The sequence below is a fragment of the Saccostrea cucullata genome, unplaced genomic scaffold, assembly GCF_032062105.1.
Source record: "Saccostrea cucullata isolate Sc308-1 unplaced genomic scaffold, CSIRO_AGI_Scuc_v1 ctg5625, whole genome shotgun sequence".
Classification (NCBI taxonomy): Eukaryota; Metazoa; Mollusca; class Bivalvia; order Ostreida; family Ostreidae; genus Saccostrea; species Saccostrea cuccullata.
In genome coordinates this window covers 19268-39259 of record NW_026929582.1, presented here as the reverse complement: position 1 = coordinate 39259, position 19992 = coordinate 19268, and the positions used below count along the sequence as shown (strand labels likewise).

The 19992-nt window shown below is 31.7% G+C and overlaps 3 protein-coding genes across 3 annotated transcripts; 1 reads left to right on the top strand and 2 right to left on the bottom strand.

Annotated features, from left to right (window-relative positions):
* Positions 1–3980: 3980 nt before the first annotated feature.
* LOC134281272 (probable G-protein coupled receptor 139) lies at positions 3981–5117 on the bottom strand. Its single transcript, XM_062763747.1, has one exon. It carries the CDS (start codon positions 5115–5117, stop codon positions 3981–3983), a length of 1137 nt encoding a protein of 378 aa, XP_062619731.1.
* Positions 5118–11741: 6624 nt separating this feature from the next.
* On the top strand, positions 11742–13688 carry LOC134281271 (uncharacterized). Its single transcript, XM_062763746.1, has 4 exons — positions 11742–12160; positions 12782–12838; positions 13413–13469; positions 13562–13688. Exons 1-4 carry the CDS (start codon positions 11896–11898, stop codon positions 13666–13668), a joined length of 486 nt encoding a protein of 161 aa, XP_062619730.1. The 5' UTR covers positions 11742–11895; the 3' UTR covers positions 13669–13688.
* Positions 13689–17343: 3655 nt separating this feature from the next.
* Positions 17344–18287, bottom strand: LOC134281274 (ryncolin-1-like). The gene is made up of 4 exons (XM_062763748.1): positions 18264–18287; positions 18094–18172; positions 17747–17911; positions 17344–17601 (listed from the first exon to the last, which is right to left on the bottom strand). The coding sequence occupies exons 1-4, from the start codon at positions 18285–18287 to the stop codon at positions 17354–17356; spliced, it is 516 nt and encodes a 171-aa protein (XP_062619732.1). The 3' UTR covers positions 17344–17353.
* Positions 18288–19992: the final 1705 nt, after the last annotated feature.

Genomic DNA, 19992 nt, shown 5'->3' with positions numbered 1-19992 from the left:
GGACCTCAGTTTATACGGTCACACCCAAAGGACTCATCTCCTCGCCTATCGGAAGGGATTCGAACTTGCGATGTAAGAATGAGCATGAAAAGGAAAATTCTTTATTGTAAGCACAATTTTTCAGGCAATGGTAATTATATTGTTTACACTAAGTCGGTATATTTTGTATTGAATAAATGCTGTTTCATTACCGTAAGATTGATTTTAGCTTCATTTAATGAGAAAAATGTGTTTTAATTAAAGAGCATTGGTTTTTTATATTCAAGCCATTTTCCTAATAATGATTCAATTAAAATTACAAATTAAAATTAAAGTATCTTTTTAAAGAAATATCCGGTCTATATCATGTATTATCATATATTTTAATATCAATACATTAATTTTGTTATTTTACAGGACGTTTTCCGTATTTAGCAACATTTGGCAGATAGTCTTTTAGAATGTCTAGCTGACATTTTTATTAATGTGGAATAGTTTGAGTTAAGAGTTAATGAAGGGGCTTTATTATTTCATGTCATGCACACTAATTCCCACAATATTATATATGAAAATAAAAATAGATTATTTTTTGTACTTCAACTCACAACATTTTTTTATTCCTCATACTTTATGAATAGATTCTATCTACTGAATGATCAACAGTGAAATAACACAGGCTTTATGCTCTATAATTTTTTATCTACATTTCCAATGTGTTTGTTCGAGATAAAATTACAGATAGCTAAATAAATGTACTTTATTTCTCCATCAATGTACTGGTTCATCGATAGGCGCAGTTTAAAAAAAAATCACGTGCAGGGCGAGACAAATAGAGACAAGAAGCAGGGCTAGCACGTGGATTGGCGGAATCAATACCATGTAAATATAAGGAATAACAGTCAGAATTTTCGATTTCATGACGATGATCAATTGATTGGCTTGCGTGATTATTTTATGAATAAACGCCTTCGGCATTTATGCAAATTATCACGCAAGCCAATCAATTGATCACATCATGACACCGAAAAAAAAGACAGTTATTTCTTAAATGTTTTAAATTATTTGAGAGTTTTCTTTCTTGCGATGAATTATTAATCTATTGGTACATTTTTTGTAAAAATGTAGATCATTTGCATTGTATACGAAGATCCATTGTGGGTCGTATTTATATCAACAATTCTAAAGATGCTTGTAATTCCGATATATTCTGAAATAATCTATTAACAGTACATAAATCAATTACTTAGAAAGGAGCGTAGCAATGGTGATTTGTAAAAGAAAAAAAGGTAATCATGCGAGAGGAAGTTTGCAAATGAATAAATAGAAGTGACATTTTGACCAGGAAGATATTTTTCAGACATATCGATACTGCTTAAATAACTTAACATGAATTGATACTCTTTCCATTGGATCTTTGCTTATCATGTTAACTTAATTATAATGGTATAAAAGACAATTATTATTTTAAAAAAACAATACAAATAGGCCTAGCCCTTATATTAATTAATAAATTTTAGATTTAATTAAGTTCATGACATGAAATTAATTCAAGGTAAGGCGTGTTTAAGCCCCAGCCTGAGCCCTAGACATCTGTAAGTAAAGTCAATTAATTGATTAAGAATGTTACTATTCATTATCCTTTTTTCTTAAAATTTTGAATTAATCAAATGTCAAGATATAGCCATGAGAAATTAGAAGAAAATCCCATCTTATCAAACCAAATGGCTTTCCTGGGAAATTCCATCAATATTTGACATATGCCTGATTCGTTAACACATAAGACAGCAAATTTGAGTCCATTTGCAAGAGAAGTAATGAAAGCGAATGATACCCTGGAAATCAATATTGCACTCATTTAATGACTAGAATCTAAAGTTGAGATCAAAAAGTCAAAGGCCGGGTCTGAAATTTCAAAATAAAATATAGTTTTAAAATGATGACTTTAGTAGTAAACAATCAGGTATTTCAAATCTTTTATGGAAAACAATGTGCATTTTGTACTTACACATTCAAACGACGGAATGGTAATAATGCAATAAAGGGACATTTAAAATCTTACAGTTATTAAGATATTCGTTATCCCTTGGTACTTTCTGTTATAAAAAACACAATATATTGAATACAATGAATGTGAAATTCATCAAGATCAATGCAAAACTTATAAGGAAAATGTTATGAAAACAATTAATTTTTGGGAACAATATCACAAATATTTTTATATCTTATATGATAATAAGGATATAACAAGAAGTTTATTGCCCTTCGTGTCAGCAGCTGTCTCCCTGGTAACTAGCACTAAGGGCTAATGGTTGGTGTCAATATGAATTACATGGTCTAATTAAAAAACTCTTGCGAGTAGATTTTATGTTAAAAAAAGTACAACATCATATGAAAAAAAAAACAGGAAAATATAAACGTTTAGGGATTAGTTTTGCTTGCAGACATTTGAGATGAACCAATATATTGTGTAATCATTTTTATTCGTGGGGGGGGGGGGTTAATGTTCGCCGGCAAGCAAAATTTTACTTGTTCGTGGGGACGTAATTTCGTGTGTTACTCGTTTATACGGTATATTCAGTGGATCAATATGTTTGTTGTTTGGGTGTCGCTTCCAGGATCTTGCTGAAATAATGTGCAGCTACATTTTCAGGACTTCACAAGTACAAATGCACAGCCCCAACACAACTATAACACAGTATTTGTTATCTATGTGCAGATAGCTAAACACCATTTTTGCACTTATTTGCATCTTTACTTAAAATCTAATTGGCTATCTTCTCCATAATTTTTTTTTTCATCTCGTCTGTATTTCTACTCATACCTGTTGTGGACATTTTCCTAGAATATCCAGTTAATTTGTTCTGTAATAATGCATGAGTCAGTTTTATTTTATAATGAACTGATACTGTAAACGTAGTAGATCCATGAGGTAGCTGTTATATTACAGTGAGATGGTTACTGTTTTTTCATTTTTTATCCATGAAAATTAAGCAAGCAAGGTTTTTATGATAAAAAAAATGTATATGCAGTTAGATGAGAAGAAAGAAATTATGTTGCCTTCGTGTCCTTCAATGCATGTTATGTTTGGCTATTTAATTGAACTCTGTTATTGATGATCATATTCAAGTCATGAATGTCATGCATTTTTAAAAAAAAATGTATTTTAAAGAAATTTAACTCTTGCTACTGGGTTCATTTTTCTTTTAACATATAACACAATCGGATATTATGAATTAAAATAATATTAATAATATTGACGTTTTTCGACAATAGAGATGGAGACTTCCATTCATAGAAAAGTATGTCCACTCAAATCTTCCCAGTTTTCCTCCTGTGATCAAAATTGCGAGCGAACAACTAAACGGTATGAGAGATAAAATGACTTTCACTTTTCTAAATTATAGAGTATAAAACAACAAGCAATAATCACATTTTATCAAATTTATCAAATTCATGTCCACAATACATTTTGTAATAGACAGGTTAAAATTTATAACATTCAATATATAACAACAATAGATTTGTATACATTGTACAAAAATATTTTGTAACATATTTTACCCCTCTAAGAAGAATCTTTGACTTTATTTGATAAATATAATCATATATTTTAGTATAGTTCACCTAAAACTTGTCATCCAGGTTTCTTGAAAAATAGACCAAAATGTAATAGAAGTAGCCTTTAAAAGAAACAATCAGAGGATTCTTCAGTTAAGTAACCATGTGAATACTATTTATCTACTTGTTCATATTTATTTGCCTCACCCTGTTAAACTATCTATGAAGTGTTTCAAAATTTTGAAGCATTCAATAATCAAAAAGAGAATATATATTTTATAAAATAGTGTTAAGTCGAGAAAAAAGTCAAAGAACGACGAAACCTAAAATGGTCATGGGATCAAGTCCAGCTCCTTAGAATGCTCGTCCTTTCTATGTATCCCATTCTGTCACTGTTAAGTCGAGAAAAAAGTCAAAGAACAAGACTTAAAATGGTCATGGGATCAAGTCCAGCTCCTTAGAGTGCTCGTCCTTTCTATGTATCCCATTCTGTCACTACAGCCGAATTTCAGTCGCAGAGATTCGTACATAAAACTAAGAGATCGCTGAAAATGTTTTCCATATAACGCATACAAAAAGAAGTTCATGCTGAAACTTGTATAATAAAGCAACTGCGAAATTTCTTGTATAAGGTACTGTGCCATGCTTATATTGTAAGCGTTGGAGGGGTGTAGGTGAGCAGAGATAAGAGTGGAAAGCTTGAACACATGACTTGGCAAGTTCAAAACCAAAAACGTAGTAGAGACCAAAAGTAATGTTCGTGTAACTCGCATTTGCTGTTTTGATCGAAGCGCTCTATGTTTAACGTGTTTGGCATCCCTTGGTAACAAACATGCCTTCCGTTTTTCTTGGAATTTGGCAGCTGTACATGCAACACGCATATTCATGTAAAATATTAAAGTAAACGGAATCATCATTGTACAAACAGTGTCCAGCCACGTGATAATATTGAGAAATTTGATGTATTGTAATTTGTAGGTGCATCTTGTGAATTTCTCGGAAGTGTACACATCCGTAGTCCAAGACGCGAAATTGTACAGAACTACAGAAAATATTATGAAAATAAGAACGGCTATTCTTTCTCGTACATGTGTACAGAAAAGTTTTGATCTTAAGGGATGGCAAATGGCGATATATCGCTCAGATGTAAATCCGACAACAAACCACACAGACAGGAAGCTTGACACATAGGTCAAATAGGAAATGACCTGACAGATTCTTACTGACGTCAGGATATTGTCAACGGAACCATCAAGCCAGGTGAAGAACAGACAGATCAAGAAAACGTTATCTGTTAAGGCCAGTGCCACCAAAAACGTAGAGGAAGAGGATCGGCGAAGGTAGTTAGAGGCAAACACGGACATGGACACAAAATTACCGAAAACTCCAACGAAGACAATAATTGGGATACACACATTTCTAATACTTTTTGCAAGATTATAAATTTCCATTCCATTAACACCTGCATCATCTGTTTTCGAGAGAGATGTATTGTCCATGTAGGTGCCTTCCGCGTATACATTGTATCTTGTTTGAAGCTGAACTGATATGTTCACAGGATATGTGTCAGTCGTATCCATCTGCAAGAAAAAAATACATCATTCAGTTGCTAATATATTTTTATGAAACAATGGATAGTCTTAAATTAACCTTATAAACAATTTACGCGATATGTTTTTAAACTGATCTTGTAAAACATATGGAGATAACAAACAGTATTCAAGATCAAAAGTCCACAAAACAATACAAAATAGGAGCAGAGCTAACAAGGTCCTCTATATTTATAAGATACGTGATTTCAAAAGTAAAATGAAGAATCGGTACAGTTTTTTGGTATATTTCAAAGTAAAAATAGAAAGATTTCACAAAATATTTACTGCAAGCGCTTTCGCCATGTTCCCATGTTGCAGTAAATGTTTTGTGATATTTTTGGTTTTTTACTTTTACATATAAGATACGTGTATATGCAAGTCGTATCCATTAGCATGAAAAACATTATTATCAGGTCATTGTTTTGTGTAAATTTTACATTGCATTGTCTAATACTGATTCTATATATTGAACAGTTTCCAGAATTGGTAAAGTAAGAAAGTACAGCCATATTAGTTTTTGTAATGAGATTGACTAGTTACATCTCGACGGCGAATTAAAAAAGAATATTAGTACATTAAATGCAGATTTAATCGCACTGAGATCTGACTTGATCGACAATAAGCATGATGAAACGAGATAATGCAGCATTGTTTCAATGGTTAAGAATAAAAAGTACTTTTTACAATATCAATATTATAATATCAACAGCAAATTTTTTTCTAAGTATACAATTTACCTTTTTTTAAAATTATAAAATAAGATTACTTATGATAACCTTAAGAAATAATAAAATTAAACAAACCTTTTTTACCTGAAAAGGACACTACATATAACATAATTTCATTGTGATAAAATTATTTATGATTAGTGATGACGTAGATCAGACCTACGCCTGTCTCGTCTTCAGTGTTTATAAAGACACAGATCAGAGAAGCAGTCACTTTTCACAGAAACAAAGCCACACCTTACAGACATAAAATATAAAGTTGTGAAAAGAGACACGGCTAAAGAGAAACTCTGGTATATTTCATTCATTGCCCGTATAATGAGAACTTAACATGAGAGAAAAGTGACTGAAGGATCTGAATTCAGAGAGTCGACAATGGAGGGATGCACTAAAAAGTGTTCAGGGGCCATTACTTACGACTCAGACCAAAAAATTCAGCTAATTGTAAAATGAACTTCTAAACATAACTTACTTCATTCCATTTGATAGATAAATCCAATCAAATGTTAATCAGCGAGTTAAATGCACAAAATATATTTTATCAATATTTATTTTAAAAAGATTAGAAAGAATTTCGCTATATTCATTTCAGCTAACCATTCAACAAGAAAAAACACCCTGGGAAATCAAAGTAAAACAAAACAAAGAAACAGATCAAACACATGAACTCTACCTTTCTGTGTCTTCTTCTCTTACAATACTAATATATCATACTAATTGGTTTAATTGTAATCCGAATTATTCCAAACAGAGAAAGTTATCGTTATACTTTAAGCACAATCCATAAATGTATGAAAAATAATATTCCTTTATGTCAAGCACATCAAGTATGTAGGTCACAAATAAAAATTGCATATATGTATTACTTATTTGATAAATATACATTAACAACAATTATTATTTAAACTTCTGATAATCGACACAGTTCTTTTTCTTTAACAACCGATTTTTTTGTTCTTGCACAAAATTCGTTAATCCTTAAGCGGAACTTGGGAAGAAAAACGCAAAGAAAAGATTTTCTTAATGTTACTTGAAATATCTCTTGAAAAGAAATTTGACAAGAAATCCATTTTAATCCATTTTAATAAACAAAGCATTGAAGTAGAATTTCGTAGCAATATACTGAGTTTCAATCAATTGTAAAGGTACATTTATAGTTTCTTTGAAATTGATTGATGAAAATTATAAAGCTTTTTGCAATTGTGGAATCGATTTTTTAACGTTTGCAGTAAGTGCTTTCATTTCTTTGCTAACTAATACATACATGGATCTCCAAAATGATTTCATATAGACAGAGTTATCTGAAAGAATGAGCCAATGCCTTTAGACCTTGGTCTACGTTTTTATCTTAATAATCTATCAACAGAAGCACAGTCGGATCGGCTACACAGGTTGTCTTGTAAGTATTAAAAGGTTTGATTGCTGCAAAACACGAAGCCGTGGTATTATATTATTAAGGACCTAAATTTGAAGAAAACCACATGTATCTCCTTTATTCGTATTTTTCCTTAAAATTCTTATTAGATAGAGCAAGTTTTGTGACATCTTTTTAGGTTATTTTTGTTAATTTTACCTATGGGCCTTTTAGGAAAGATTAAGAATGTGGAATTCAGAAATAATATTTCTTAACAAAGAAGTAGTTTGCAAATTAAAAAAATAATAATGACAAGAAATGATTCCTGATCTTGTCAAAAGCATACTTTTTCATAGACTAAACGTTGATATTAAAAGAACAACACGACTTTTTGCATCAACTTATTGGAATAAAAATTCTTGCTTATGTGGAATCCATCTTTGTGAAAGAGGGAGAATAATCAAATGTTAAAACTAAAGTAGAGAAATAAAATAAGATTTCAATTTACTTGAATATCATTAAGAAAAAAATATCAAATTTAAATGTCGCATAAATTAACTTAATCAATTTAAGAAAAATACCCCGTGGACCGATATATTTTTGATATTCCGTACGATAAGCCTTCTAATCTTCTTAGTGCATATTTCACATAAAAGCTACCATTGGTTCTGCTTTTGGGTGTAGGTTGAATATTACTGGACCTCTGGAGTAAACAAAGTGAAAGAGACATGTTTATAGCATCATCTTTTATCTTTGATACAACGTTTTATAAATGATCTTTCTTTTGTTTAGGGTTCGTCTGAGACATGTTAAGAACCTCGGCTTTGCCTTACAATTAAAGATGGACGTTTTTATCTTTGATTCCACATTTTATTGATGATCTTCGTACATGAATTTGCTTTGGGCTATAAAATAGAAATGTTTTAAGATTTATTTTCTTTGCAAAGAGTTTAATTAACTCTTATTGGTGTGAAAGATTTATATAATAAAAAGTGTCTGATCAATGATTGTACTGTCAAGGAATGCCATCAAAGCGTAGTGTCTACGTATATGTCGCATCTAGAGCACGATCTATGTAAAGATACGATCTTGTATGGAACGCCATCACTGCCTTATAGCATACAACTATGCATTTATTACGTCATTTTATCATTACGTGATGTGAACATATCTTTACGTTATGTCCATTTTTTATGGGATGATGAAAATATATCTTAACATCATGTCACTGCTTCATTACATGAAGTAAATACATCCTTTCATTATGTCAGCACTTCATAACTTGAAGTAAAAAATTCATTATGTGAAGTGATAATGTGTTTACATTGTGTTAAAACTTTATTACGTGAAATGAATGTTTCTTTACATCATTTCATTTCTTTAATATGTGAGGTCAAAATTGCATTACGTCAAGTAAATTGTGTTTTATAATTAAACCTATCATCACATGAAGTCAAAAGCCCATTCCTTTTTGAGAGTGTATATTTCTATTATATCAAAGTATTATTACGTGATATGGATTTATCTTTATTTTACGGCGAGGGCATCATGATGTGAGGTGAACACATCTTACCTTTATGTCAGTGCTTTATTACGTGGTGTAAAAAGTGTATAACATAATGTGAACATATCTTTATATTATATCAACACTTTATTACATTATGTCAAAACTCCATACCGTGATGTGGATATATTATAACGTTATGCCAACTCTTTCTTATGTGATTTAAAAATATCTTTATATTGTGTTAACTCTTTATCATGTGGATTCCAAGTTCATTACCTGATGCAAAAATACATTTACATTATGTCAAAGCTGTATATCTAGTATATAATAAATGTTGACGACCGTGTTTTAATGACTGGTAAGAAGGGGGGGGGGGGGGTCGTGATTTATTAGGACAAATTACAGGCACATAATATCAACCCCCCTCTTTTCCCAGACAAAACTTTACTATAGAAAATATAACGTTCAGCCCCCCCCACCCCCACTTCTTGTTGAAATATAGTCCACTAAGGGTAATATAATATATCTGGAAAAAAATAGGATTGATTGAAGTTGAACCACTCTCCCCGAAATAGGATTTTCGGGCTTGGACATTTTTTTTCTTGGCTTGTCTAGTTTTTTCGGATAAATGTTTTTTTTTACTGGCTGACCTCCTCTTTCAAAAAATGATGCTACGTCACTGGAGTTAGTAATTTTTTTTAATCATTCCAGGGCCAGAATTCTATTACAAAAATCTACCAGTCGCTCATCTAAATCAATTGAATATGCCTTAGTAAGCATGCATGGGCACATATCAGTGGCAGATATGGGAATCTTGAACAAGGAAGGGGGACGGTATATGGTTGGAGACCAAGGGCGGAAAGCGGAGAAGCTCTCAGGCTTTATAGTTTTATAGAAAAAAGTTTTCAACTTAATTCAACTAAACTTAATGTGAAACTAATGCAATGTCCTACAAAGTTTAAGACTTTTATAAAAAAAAAAAACAATTCAAAATAAAAAGAAAAAAATGATTGCTGCACGACTCATAATATTTGATTTATTTAATTATCAGATTAAAGTAAACACCATTGAATTTCGACGTGACTTTAATTCACAGTCGCAGTGTTAAGGCTTTGCATGTTTCAAGATTGTCAATCATTTGTCGCTTAAAGTTTTCATTTAAAGATGTCATTCCGAAATCGCTGAGAATCTCTTCTACGACAGTTTTCTCTCCCGCCATTTTAGTGCTTGCGGAACGCGGAAAATACGTTATGCTCATATAAAGGCCGAGGATACCCGCGTTCGCATAACGTAATAGTGAATCGACATAATGTAGAAGAGTGCGCACAGTATGGCATGAGCTTTTCACATCAGTTAATAAAAACTAAGATTGTCATGAAAAGTAAACATAACGAAATGCAAGTTGACGAAATAAAATTGTAGTATGTGTAAATGTCATAAACAATTGATATAATGTAAAGGAAAGTTAACACGATGCAATAGTAGTGTGGGTTAATGTCATAAAGAGTTGACATAATGTAATGGAAGGTTGGCACAATGCAATAGTAGGGTGGGTTAATGTCATAAAGAGTTGACATAATGTAATGGAAGGTTGACACAATGCAATAGTAGTGTGGGTTAATGTCATAAAGAGTTGACATAATGTAATGGAAGGTTGGCACAATGCAATAGTAGTGTTCTGCTATAAGTATGGCATAAGAAAGAGTTGGCATAACGTTATAATATATCCACATCAGCAATGGAGTTTTGACATGATGTAATAAAGTATTGATATAATATAAAGATATGTTCACATTATGTTATACACTTTTTACACCACGTAATAAAGCACTGACATAAAGGTAAGATGTGTTCACCTCACATCATGATGCCCTCGCCGTAAAATAAAGATAAATCCATATCACGTAATAATACTTTGATACAGTAGAAATATACACTCTCAAAAAGGAATGGGCTTTTGACTTCATGTGATGATAAGTTTAATTATAAAACACAATTTACTTGACGTAATGCAATTTTGACCTCACATATTAAAGAAATGAAATGATGTAAAGAAACATTCATTTCACATAATAAAGTTTTAACACAATGTAAACACATTATCACTTCACATAGTGAATTTTTTACTTCAAGTTATGAAGTGCTGACATAATGAAAGGATGTATTTACTTCATGTAAATGCAGCATTGACATGATGTTAAGATATATTTTCATCATCCCATAAAAAATGGACATAACGTAAAGATATGTTCACATCACGTAATGATAAATTGACGTAATAAATGCATAGTTGTATGCTATAAGGCAGTGATGGCGTTCCATATGTTAACGTCTCCCAATTTATTCCATACTCTAGAGCGAGCTCTGACTACGAGTTCTTTAAATGAGGCAGGCTACTCACAGAAAAGTTGATGTGACAGGGATCTTAACAACTTTGTTAAAAGTCACCATTTCGTAACTTATATGCTCGTTACAATGACCTTGTTTGCCAATTTGACATATAATTAGGTCGTATCTTTGGCCTTGCATTTATACTGAAATTGACAACAGAATGTTCCGTCTACATGATCCATACAACGGAGTCACGGCGGATGTAACCGGTCGAAAGGGGATGCTTAGCCGTCTTAGGCACCTGACCCCACGCTTGGAATATACAGTTGGTAATGTTTATGCATCCTTTGCAGATTTGTATTCTTTATAAAGTTTTTAGATCGACCAATGGTCTTTATCTTCACCATTTCATGAAGAGTATATCTTGAATAAGATCAACTTTTGAACAGGCATGTGTTTGGCACATTAGATGCTGTTGCAGGTTTTTCAACCACTAGTATCTCCTCATAGTCATAATTTTGCAAATTCTATAGAGGTAATTATGATTTCATTTGCAAGTACACCTCATCATAAGGTCATGTTTTACCAAAATGTTTCCTAACAATTAATAGGACATGGTTTCAAAATTTCTTTACTTTATTGTATAGAAAAAGAGTTTTGTACCAATCTTCGTACATTCTAGTACTTTATAGAAAATAAAATAAACTTCAAACACGGAACCGGAAATTCATAAGATTATATTGTCGAGCAACTTAAAACGGCATAACCACAAGCCAGGAAGAAAATGAATTCGGACATCATAAAACACATGCTGAACATAAAGATAGACGGTCTCAAAATTCTAAAATGGCGTCTGATGGATACTTAATCCCAACTCTGCAGGACATTGAGAAATCCGTGTTGGAACTCAGTAGTCAAGTTCGATTACAGAGTGCTTTTCTGGACTGTCAAATAGAGAAGTTAGAGCAAGATCCAGACACAGATTGTGTAGTGAGTGAAAACGAGGCTGAGAACATTCTTGCTCGGACTAGCAGTCTACGAGCTGAACTGGAGAAATTTAAGTTGAATTTGAAAAAGTATCAAGAAGTCACGAAAGAAAAGAGAAATAGCAGTAAGTTGGGGTTTTTGATTTTTTTTTTGGTGCCAAAATTTCAATTTTTTGCCTCTGTGTTGAATTCATCACATATTTTTTGACTAAAATGATATGGCATTATGTAACTCAAGGATGTAAATTTTAAGATAACAATGATAAAGATATCGTAAAATTACAATGCTTAATTTAAGTGAATGTTTCGCGTTGGTTTCTTGGTAAGTTGGTGAGTGACATTCTTATTTTTTTTTTTACACAACTAGCGACATGATAAAGAATTGAATAATACTCTATCGGTTTATTCGTTTATTTTAAAATTATACAACTCCTAATGTTTGATAAAAATGAGAAAAAAAGTGATTAACCATTTCCAGGTTTACGGTTAATAAATCGCAATATTTTGAAAAAAAATCTTATTAGGTTTTGGACCTTATCAAACCTGACAGGTTTCTTTTTAGAGATTACCTTAGATTTGTTTAAGGGAAGAAAAAAAGAAAGGTTCCTTGTAATGATCATAATTCATGTTTATACACCAAATCAATGACCATTTCTTCCTGGATGCATTGTTAATGTACCGCAAATATTTCCTATCATTTAAACGATTCACTAATTTCTAAAGAGTTTGTTTTGTATATTTTTCAGGTGAATCGAACGCAGACAAGAACGAAGACGAGGAAGATTCTCCCGACAAGAGTACAGGTATAGAACGCCCAAAGACTGGGTATCAAGTACGCCTTAAATGTTATTATAGTCAGTCATCTCTTTTTCGATGTTTTCAGTTTGAATTTGTAACTGTCCTATACCAATTTGAATTTGTAACTGTGCTATACCAATTTGAATTTGTAACTGTCCTATACCAATTTGAATTGAAAATTTTCAAAACTTTAGTTAAAGAATATGTTTGACTAACTAGTTTTATCATATTAGTCCATTAAATTCAGCAACATTCACTATGTGTTAATTGTCGGTTGTGATGACTTATGATGCATGTGCTAATTAAGATTTTCCCTAAGTAGTTTTTTAAAGCTTTTATAGTAAAATGCTTTGTTCACCAAAATTGTCTATTGCATATAAGTTAAGATCTAGGGAAAAACGTCAGTCTTTTAAATTACATGTGCATTATATATTATCTAAATGTAGCTGGTTGAATTAACTTAATTTCTTATCTTACTAAGAAAATAACAAAACAGATATAAATTTTATCACTAAATATTAATTAGCCATTTAAAATTATAACCTTTAGAGTGCATAAAATGTTTCCTTTCTTTTGTAGATGACCTTGACACTGTAGACAGTGGTACAATAGTTGCACAGCCCGACTCAGTTTCATGTACTTAATTAAAATAATTACAATGCAATCTCTCTCTCTCTCTCTCTCTCTCTCTCATATCATATCATAATGAATTAAAATGTACATTTCAGATATCCCTGAAAAGAAACCAAATGGAACTCCACAAGAAAATGAAGACTATAGCGCAGTGGTTACAATAAACGAGTCATCGTCAAAACTGCTAGACAAGCAGACATAGCTCAAAATATCATCTTAAACCTTTTATTTAAAATAAACGAGTAAATATCTTAAAATTAGAAATTCAAAACTATAATTATTTGAACAGAATCCAACAGTTCTGAACAGTAAATGAGCCATGTACAAAGTTTTACATTCGTAAGATTCTCTATATAGATTTAAATTGTTCTGAGAGCTTTGTATTAATCGGGTTATAGGCAATCAAATCCTGCATGTTGTAATTTACTAGGCGGAGGTAAACGCAGAATTTACCTTATGATAATAGTTTTTTTTTGTTATTGTTGTAAATTTTGCATTTACATGCATCTACACCTAGTAAATTCAACATTTTAACTTGATACGTCGACGATAACCATACTTAATAATACATGTGTTAATTTATTTTGGATGGAAGTTTGGAAATGCTTTTTTATATTCTTTATAAAATGCATAAACTCAAACATATATTTTTTCATGTAAGTCTTGACTCATTAACTAGTGAAATCTTTATATATAATAAACAGCTTTAAAGTCTATTGGAAACTGGAATATGAACCTCTGAAAACATCTATGACATCCTTGTATCAATTAAATTATTTGTCAATAGCTAACTCGTTTTAGCTTAACTCGTTTTAGAAATTGTTCTTGTTCCAGGGTATTTCATTAGCTGAATCAAATCGGAAATATAAACACCATATGCAAATAATGCTGGTATACATGTATTACTACATATAAAAAGGGAAGTTGACGATAGAAAATATGAAGGCATCACGTTCATCGTAAAGTTCTGTTGTTAGGTTGCCAATGATGTCCTTTTCTTGTAAAGTTTCCAAATTTGAAACATGTGCACGTGTTAGACCATGTTATGTCTTTTTATTTCGAGTTCAAAGAGATTTACATTGTATGTATGACACGCCAAATTCACAAAAATAAGCTAAACATAGTTTCATAGTCGATAAACTAGGTTTATCGGTTGTAAACTATAATTTACGGACTCTAAACTATATTTAACGTTTATCCATATTTTACATGTGTAAACCATAGTTAACGCGATAATCTGTGTTTCATAACCGTAAACTATACTTAACACTGAAAACAATCAGTTGCGATTGCAAAATATAGATTATCTGATAAATACAGTTTCACGATTTGTAAACTATGATTGACAACTCTTGACTATATTTAACGATTGTAAATTATAGTTTACAGACGTGAATCTATGTTTATCAACAAAATCTATAGTTAATATCTTATTACAGACAGATAAACTTAGATTAGCATTCGTAAACTATAGTTAACAACCGTTAAATATAGTTTTACCGATGAAAACTACGAATTGTTAACTATAGTTCACGGTTTGTAAACCATAGTTTACAGTCGCCAATAAATCTATTTTATCAACTGTGAAACATATGTTTAGCTCATTTTTTGTGAATTTGGCGTGCCATATATATGGAGTCAACGTAGGAGTCATCTTCCCAAGTCAAGAGTTTCTGATCCGCTCCGTCCCACGTTTATGTAGAGCATTATCGTGCGTTTTGGTATTCTTGATTTTGGTGAAATTTTGATATTTAATTTGTTCTTAATTTCCTTGGAGCATCGCTCTGTAAGTGACACTTCTTAAATATGTTTTTAAAAACTCCTGAAAATTCTTCTTTATTGATGTCAATACTTTGGTTGGTAATAAAGAAAGAAGCTTATTAGATCTAGAGTATCTACTGAAACCCGCAATTAATCTTTATAAGGATTCTATGATGTTTGGAAATCTAATATACGTTTTGTAATTCAAATTCAATGTAATTGTCGAGAAAATATTTAATATAAACATATGATTTTAAAGAACTTCCTCCTTAGAAAAGGAGTTATAAATATTATTTGGATTACCACTTTCAAAATTAAATCAAAAGTTCCTCTAAAGTACAATTAAAATTTACAAGTAAAGACAAAGTTGTTCTTTGTTTTGTCAGTTTGGAATTAACAGTACATATTGATTGTGTAATACATGTATATATCTAAGTGTTTCTCTTATAAAAATTACTGATACTGAAAATATGTCTTTTTATATTGCATCTCAACCGTTTAATGCAAGATTACACCATTCATCTGATATTTTTAACCCATTCCAGTTTCAAGATCTTTCTTTATGTTTAGCCCATCTCCACACAGGCAAAATAACATTCTCCATGAGTAATTGTATTATCTGCTCTCTCAGAATTGTTCTATACAGTTATTTGACCAGTTCCGAATAAGAAACGGATTCGGCGATGCTATAAATATACGAGGCTTTATTTCAAAATCTAAGTTTTTTTGTCAAGGTAGTTCAATCACTTGTGGAATTAAATACTGTTTCATAAAAGTTCAGCCTTCCCCTCAAAAAAATTTATTTCGCAGGTTAACATAAGTGTCCATTTTACCAGTTACGAATAAGCCGACGAGTTCCGAATACCCTAGCGGTACCCATTCAATTCAACCCTAAATCTAAAAATATACACCCCACACATTATCCATTGGCATGTCTAAGAAAAGTTAAATTAATTGCTTACCAATAAGTTTTTTGTACTTCCAAAAAATAAAGAGAAACTAGGGGAACTGTGAGCACTGGGCACGCTTTAATGATACCCGACGCCTCCTATATGATTATTGTGAAAAAGTCCATGTTTTGCTCTGGAAGACCCAAAATAAGTGTCAGATCAAAAAGTTAAATAAGAGGTCACATGTACAATGGCACAATGTAATAAAGAATCTATGAAAGTGTCATTAAATCTTATTCATTGGAATGGAGGAAATGCGGATAAGAGATGGACTAGAGAGAATGGCAGTATCATGTAATGCTAAGGGAACCACCATTATGTGCCAGGTAAAAAAAAAATAGGTGTATTTTGGTACTATTTAACAAAGATTCTGTGAAAACCTCATTAAATTCTGTGAAGCCTCATTAAATTTCATTCAGTGGTAGAAGAGGAGTTGTGGATAAGAAATGGGTACCCCAAAGCGTATCAGACGGACGGACGTACAGACAGCTAGACGGATGGATGGACAAACATCCCATCACTATATACCCCTTCCCCCTGTTGCTTTTCAAGCAGGGGTATGATACGTCATGTTTATGATGAAGAAAACAACGAAGAATGAATTTATGATAGTGTTTAAAATGGGTATTCGGAACTAGTAAAATGACAACACGAAAATATTCCGATATCTTCCAGTGTTCTAAATATTTATCTCAGACAAGTTTTATGTATTTGTTAGAGTACATATCAAACTCACTTTTGATATCCGGAATGTTGTTTTATGTGAAAAACTGGTGTCTCTTCAGAGGTTACGCGTCATGGTGATTCAGATTTGTTGCATTGTAAAAGTATGTCGACTCTTTCAAGTACGATAACGAAACCGAACTGCAAAAAAAAAAATCGAAACTTCGCATAATTCAAACACTCATAAATAAGCGTTCTTACCATAGATATCGATTTATTTTTACACCTTTGAATGTATTCATTATCAGCTCTTAAATTAAGAATTATTCGGAACTGGTCAAAATCCGGAACTGGCCAAACGACTGTATTTTAAAGCATTATGCAAATATCATTTGCCCCTTGTTTGTCTGATAAATAGGATGTGATTTATCTTAAGACTTTCAACAGCCAACATCAGAAGATAATGAATAAATAAAACTCATAAAGATTTTTATTCAATCAAATTGGTCTTTTCTAACTTTTGGGTCTGATCATCATTCTTGCAAACTTCATGGAACGCTCTTCGTTGCCAAACTTGTACCAAAGAACGCTGGCCCACGTTTTGACAGCAGACTTGTGGTATGGGCCGTTAAGGTCAGAGTTATCACAAGATCCAAACCACCACGCAGCATTTCTTATAATAGCACAGGATTTACCAGACGAATCATTGTCCTGGTCTTTCGTGGAAAAATTTCTCCCATTGTGATATTCTAAGCTGTTTCCTAATATACAATATTTTTTATAATTACCAAATGATAGTCTTATCCAATAGCTCTCGACAGCCTCACTGTATGTGAGTATTTTTCATGAATCAAAATCAAAAATAATAGACGTAATGTTCTTGTAATTAAGTTAAGTTCTAATTACCTGCAGTTCCACTGTAACCACCAGCTTTCAACTTATATTTCTGTGATTCGCTTCCAATGGAAAATGTCGAATATTTGGCAAATGCTTTTTTGCCTGAAAAGTTCTGAAGGTCCACTCTCAGTTCTTGTTTTGTTTTTGTGGTAAGTAAATGGATAACTTCATTACCTGACAAAAAGTTTTCTAAATTGTTGAATTACCTTGTAGTGTATTATAAAATCAGTTAATCTATTATAACTACTAATTAAAACTTATCGTTTCCCCTTGCATCAACGTCTATCCTGGAAATTCAATATAACTGTACTGTTAAATGGTATCTAAAGGGATTTATAGAAAAAAGATAGTATTACTTAAGAAATCATGTTCACTGTCTATTTTGTTGAGTAAGCCAGGGACATCAACGACAGCTGAAAACGTGCGATAATCATTCTGTAGTTAAATTTAAAACATTGATCACAGCGCTTTGAATTTTTGCCAATACCAAAAAGTGTCTGAAAAACGTACATTTATATAAACGTACATGAAAAAGGAGTTTGTCCCCCATTTTTTATAGCATTGTGTTTTACAAACAAATAAAGCAAAATCATTTTTACCCCTATCAGTTTTAAGTTAAAATATATAAGAATCTAGAGATGAATGAATAAAGTAAATTCCACAAACGATTACAATCATCCTAAAAACAATAATATCATCCTTTTAATTAAACAACTTAATATAAATATATAACTTATACAATGCTGAATTGAATGTGGATCTTTAACGCATGTACGGAACAGGGATGACCACCTGAACAGACACATCAATAAATTAATGTAAGTAAAAATGTATAATCAATGTCGACTTAATTCAAAACATATGTACACTGCAACAATTTGCCTACCTTAAATTTTCTTTAAAGTAAAAACCAATTTATGACATTATAAATACTCCAAGCTTCCCACTTCCTAAGACACAAAGGCAAAAAATACTTAAACATAATAAAAATATCTTCATATTATATTACATAAAGGGTGACATTTAATTAGCATTAAATACAATCGCTCAATTAAAAAAAACAATATCAGGTCTTATTTTAAAGATTTTAGAGGCATATAGTTTCTACTTTTTTCTTTTCACGAAAATCAACATTTTACTTGCAGAGTAAAACAAAGCATATATGTAATTTCGATCAATATTATCTTTACGACACCTCGACGTGAGTATGATTTGTGAAATAGTACTGATGTACCTCAAGATCAGGTGTACATCACACCTTGCCACAGACCTACCCCCCTTTTTTGGCTTACCTTTAATCCACTTATTCCCGAAAAATCAATCTAAAAATTGAATAAAAATGAAATTTCGCTCGTGAAGCCGCGTGTGTCATTCCAGTCGTCGCGAGGCAAGCCAGGTGCCCAACGCGCGCACTGCCGCAAACGCTAACATAACAACTAGTTTTTCACACATATGGAAGCTTTGTCATATGGATATATATATATTCCATGTTTCTTTATGGTGATAGGCTCTATACCTGTATTGTAACATATGATTGGCTGTTACAAAGAGGTCAAACACGGATTTTCAAGGAGCTGAACATTTCTATCTTCAAAAACAAACATGATATTAAAATACTGTGTTGAATATAGAATTATTAGAAAAAAAACAGAAAATAGAATAGGTTATTTTGATAATAATATAATCGTCTTTATTTTTATAGGAGATAATGAGATACTGTCACAAACAAGGCTGTTGTGGCGTTTATCCAATATACATTAAGTATGTTGAAGGGTTTTCGGTTCGCTTCACTCCAGAAAAATCAACTTACCTGAAAATAAAAACCTCACAAGCAAAAATAGAGAAAAAGACAAAAAAGGACAACTGGCAAAATTTTCCAGATATTTATCCTATTTTGTAGCGTGGGGGTAACATTCCATGACTCTTTTTACCAAAATTTTATTCATACACTACTACATCATCCTTTTTTGACCTTATTAAAAAGAAGTCAGAGACCTTTCGTTAAAGATTTTTAAAAATTGCATTTTAATCAGAGAGAACCAGAAGTCTCTGTCAAGACTGTAGCTCTACTGGTTTATACTTAAAACAAAGGAAGATAAAAGTAGCAGTTGCGACTTGAAATTTTAAAACAGCAATAAATAGATAAATGATCCTTGACACTCATCAAAACAAAAACCGATGCAATGAGGTTTTATCAGTTTAGTTTACTTGTGTGCCAAGTAATATTGAAATCAGACGGAAACTGTAGGAGGAGT

Coding starts and splice junctions, on each gene's coding strand:
- LOC134281272 (XM_062763747.1), bottom strand. CDS start 5,117: ATGGATACGACTGACACATATCCTGTGAACATATCAGTTCAGCTTCAA.
- LOC134281271 (XM_062763746.1), top strand. CDS start 11,896: ATGGCGTCTGATGGATACTTAATCCCAACTCTGCAGGACATTGAGAAA. Junction 12,161..12,781: donor GAAAGAAAAGAGAAATAGCA/GTAAGTTGGGGT, acceptor TATATTTTTCAG/GTGAATCGAACGCAGACAAG. Junction 13,470..13,561: donor ACAGCCCGACTCAGTTTCAT/GTACTTAATTAA, acceptor TGTACATTTCAG/ATATCCCTGAAAAGAAACCA.
- LOC134281274 (XM_062763748.1), bottom strand. CDS start 18,287: ATGGGGGACAAACTCCTTTTTCAT. Junction 18,173..18,263: donor GGGACAAACTCCTTTTTCAT/GTACGTTTATAT, acceptor ATTTAACTACAG/AATGATTATCGCACGTTTTC. Junction 17,912..18,093: donor CAGTGAACATGATTTCTTAA/GTAATACTATCT, acceptor ACTTTTTGTCAG/GTAATGAAGTTATCCATTTA.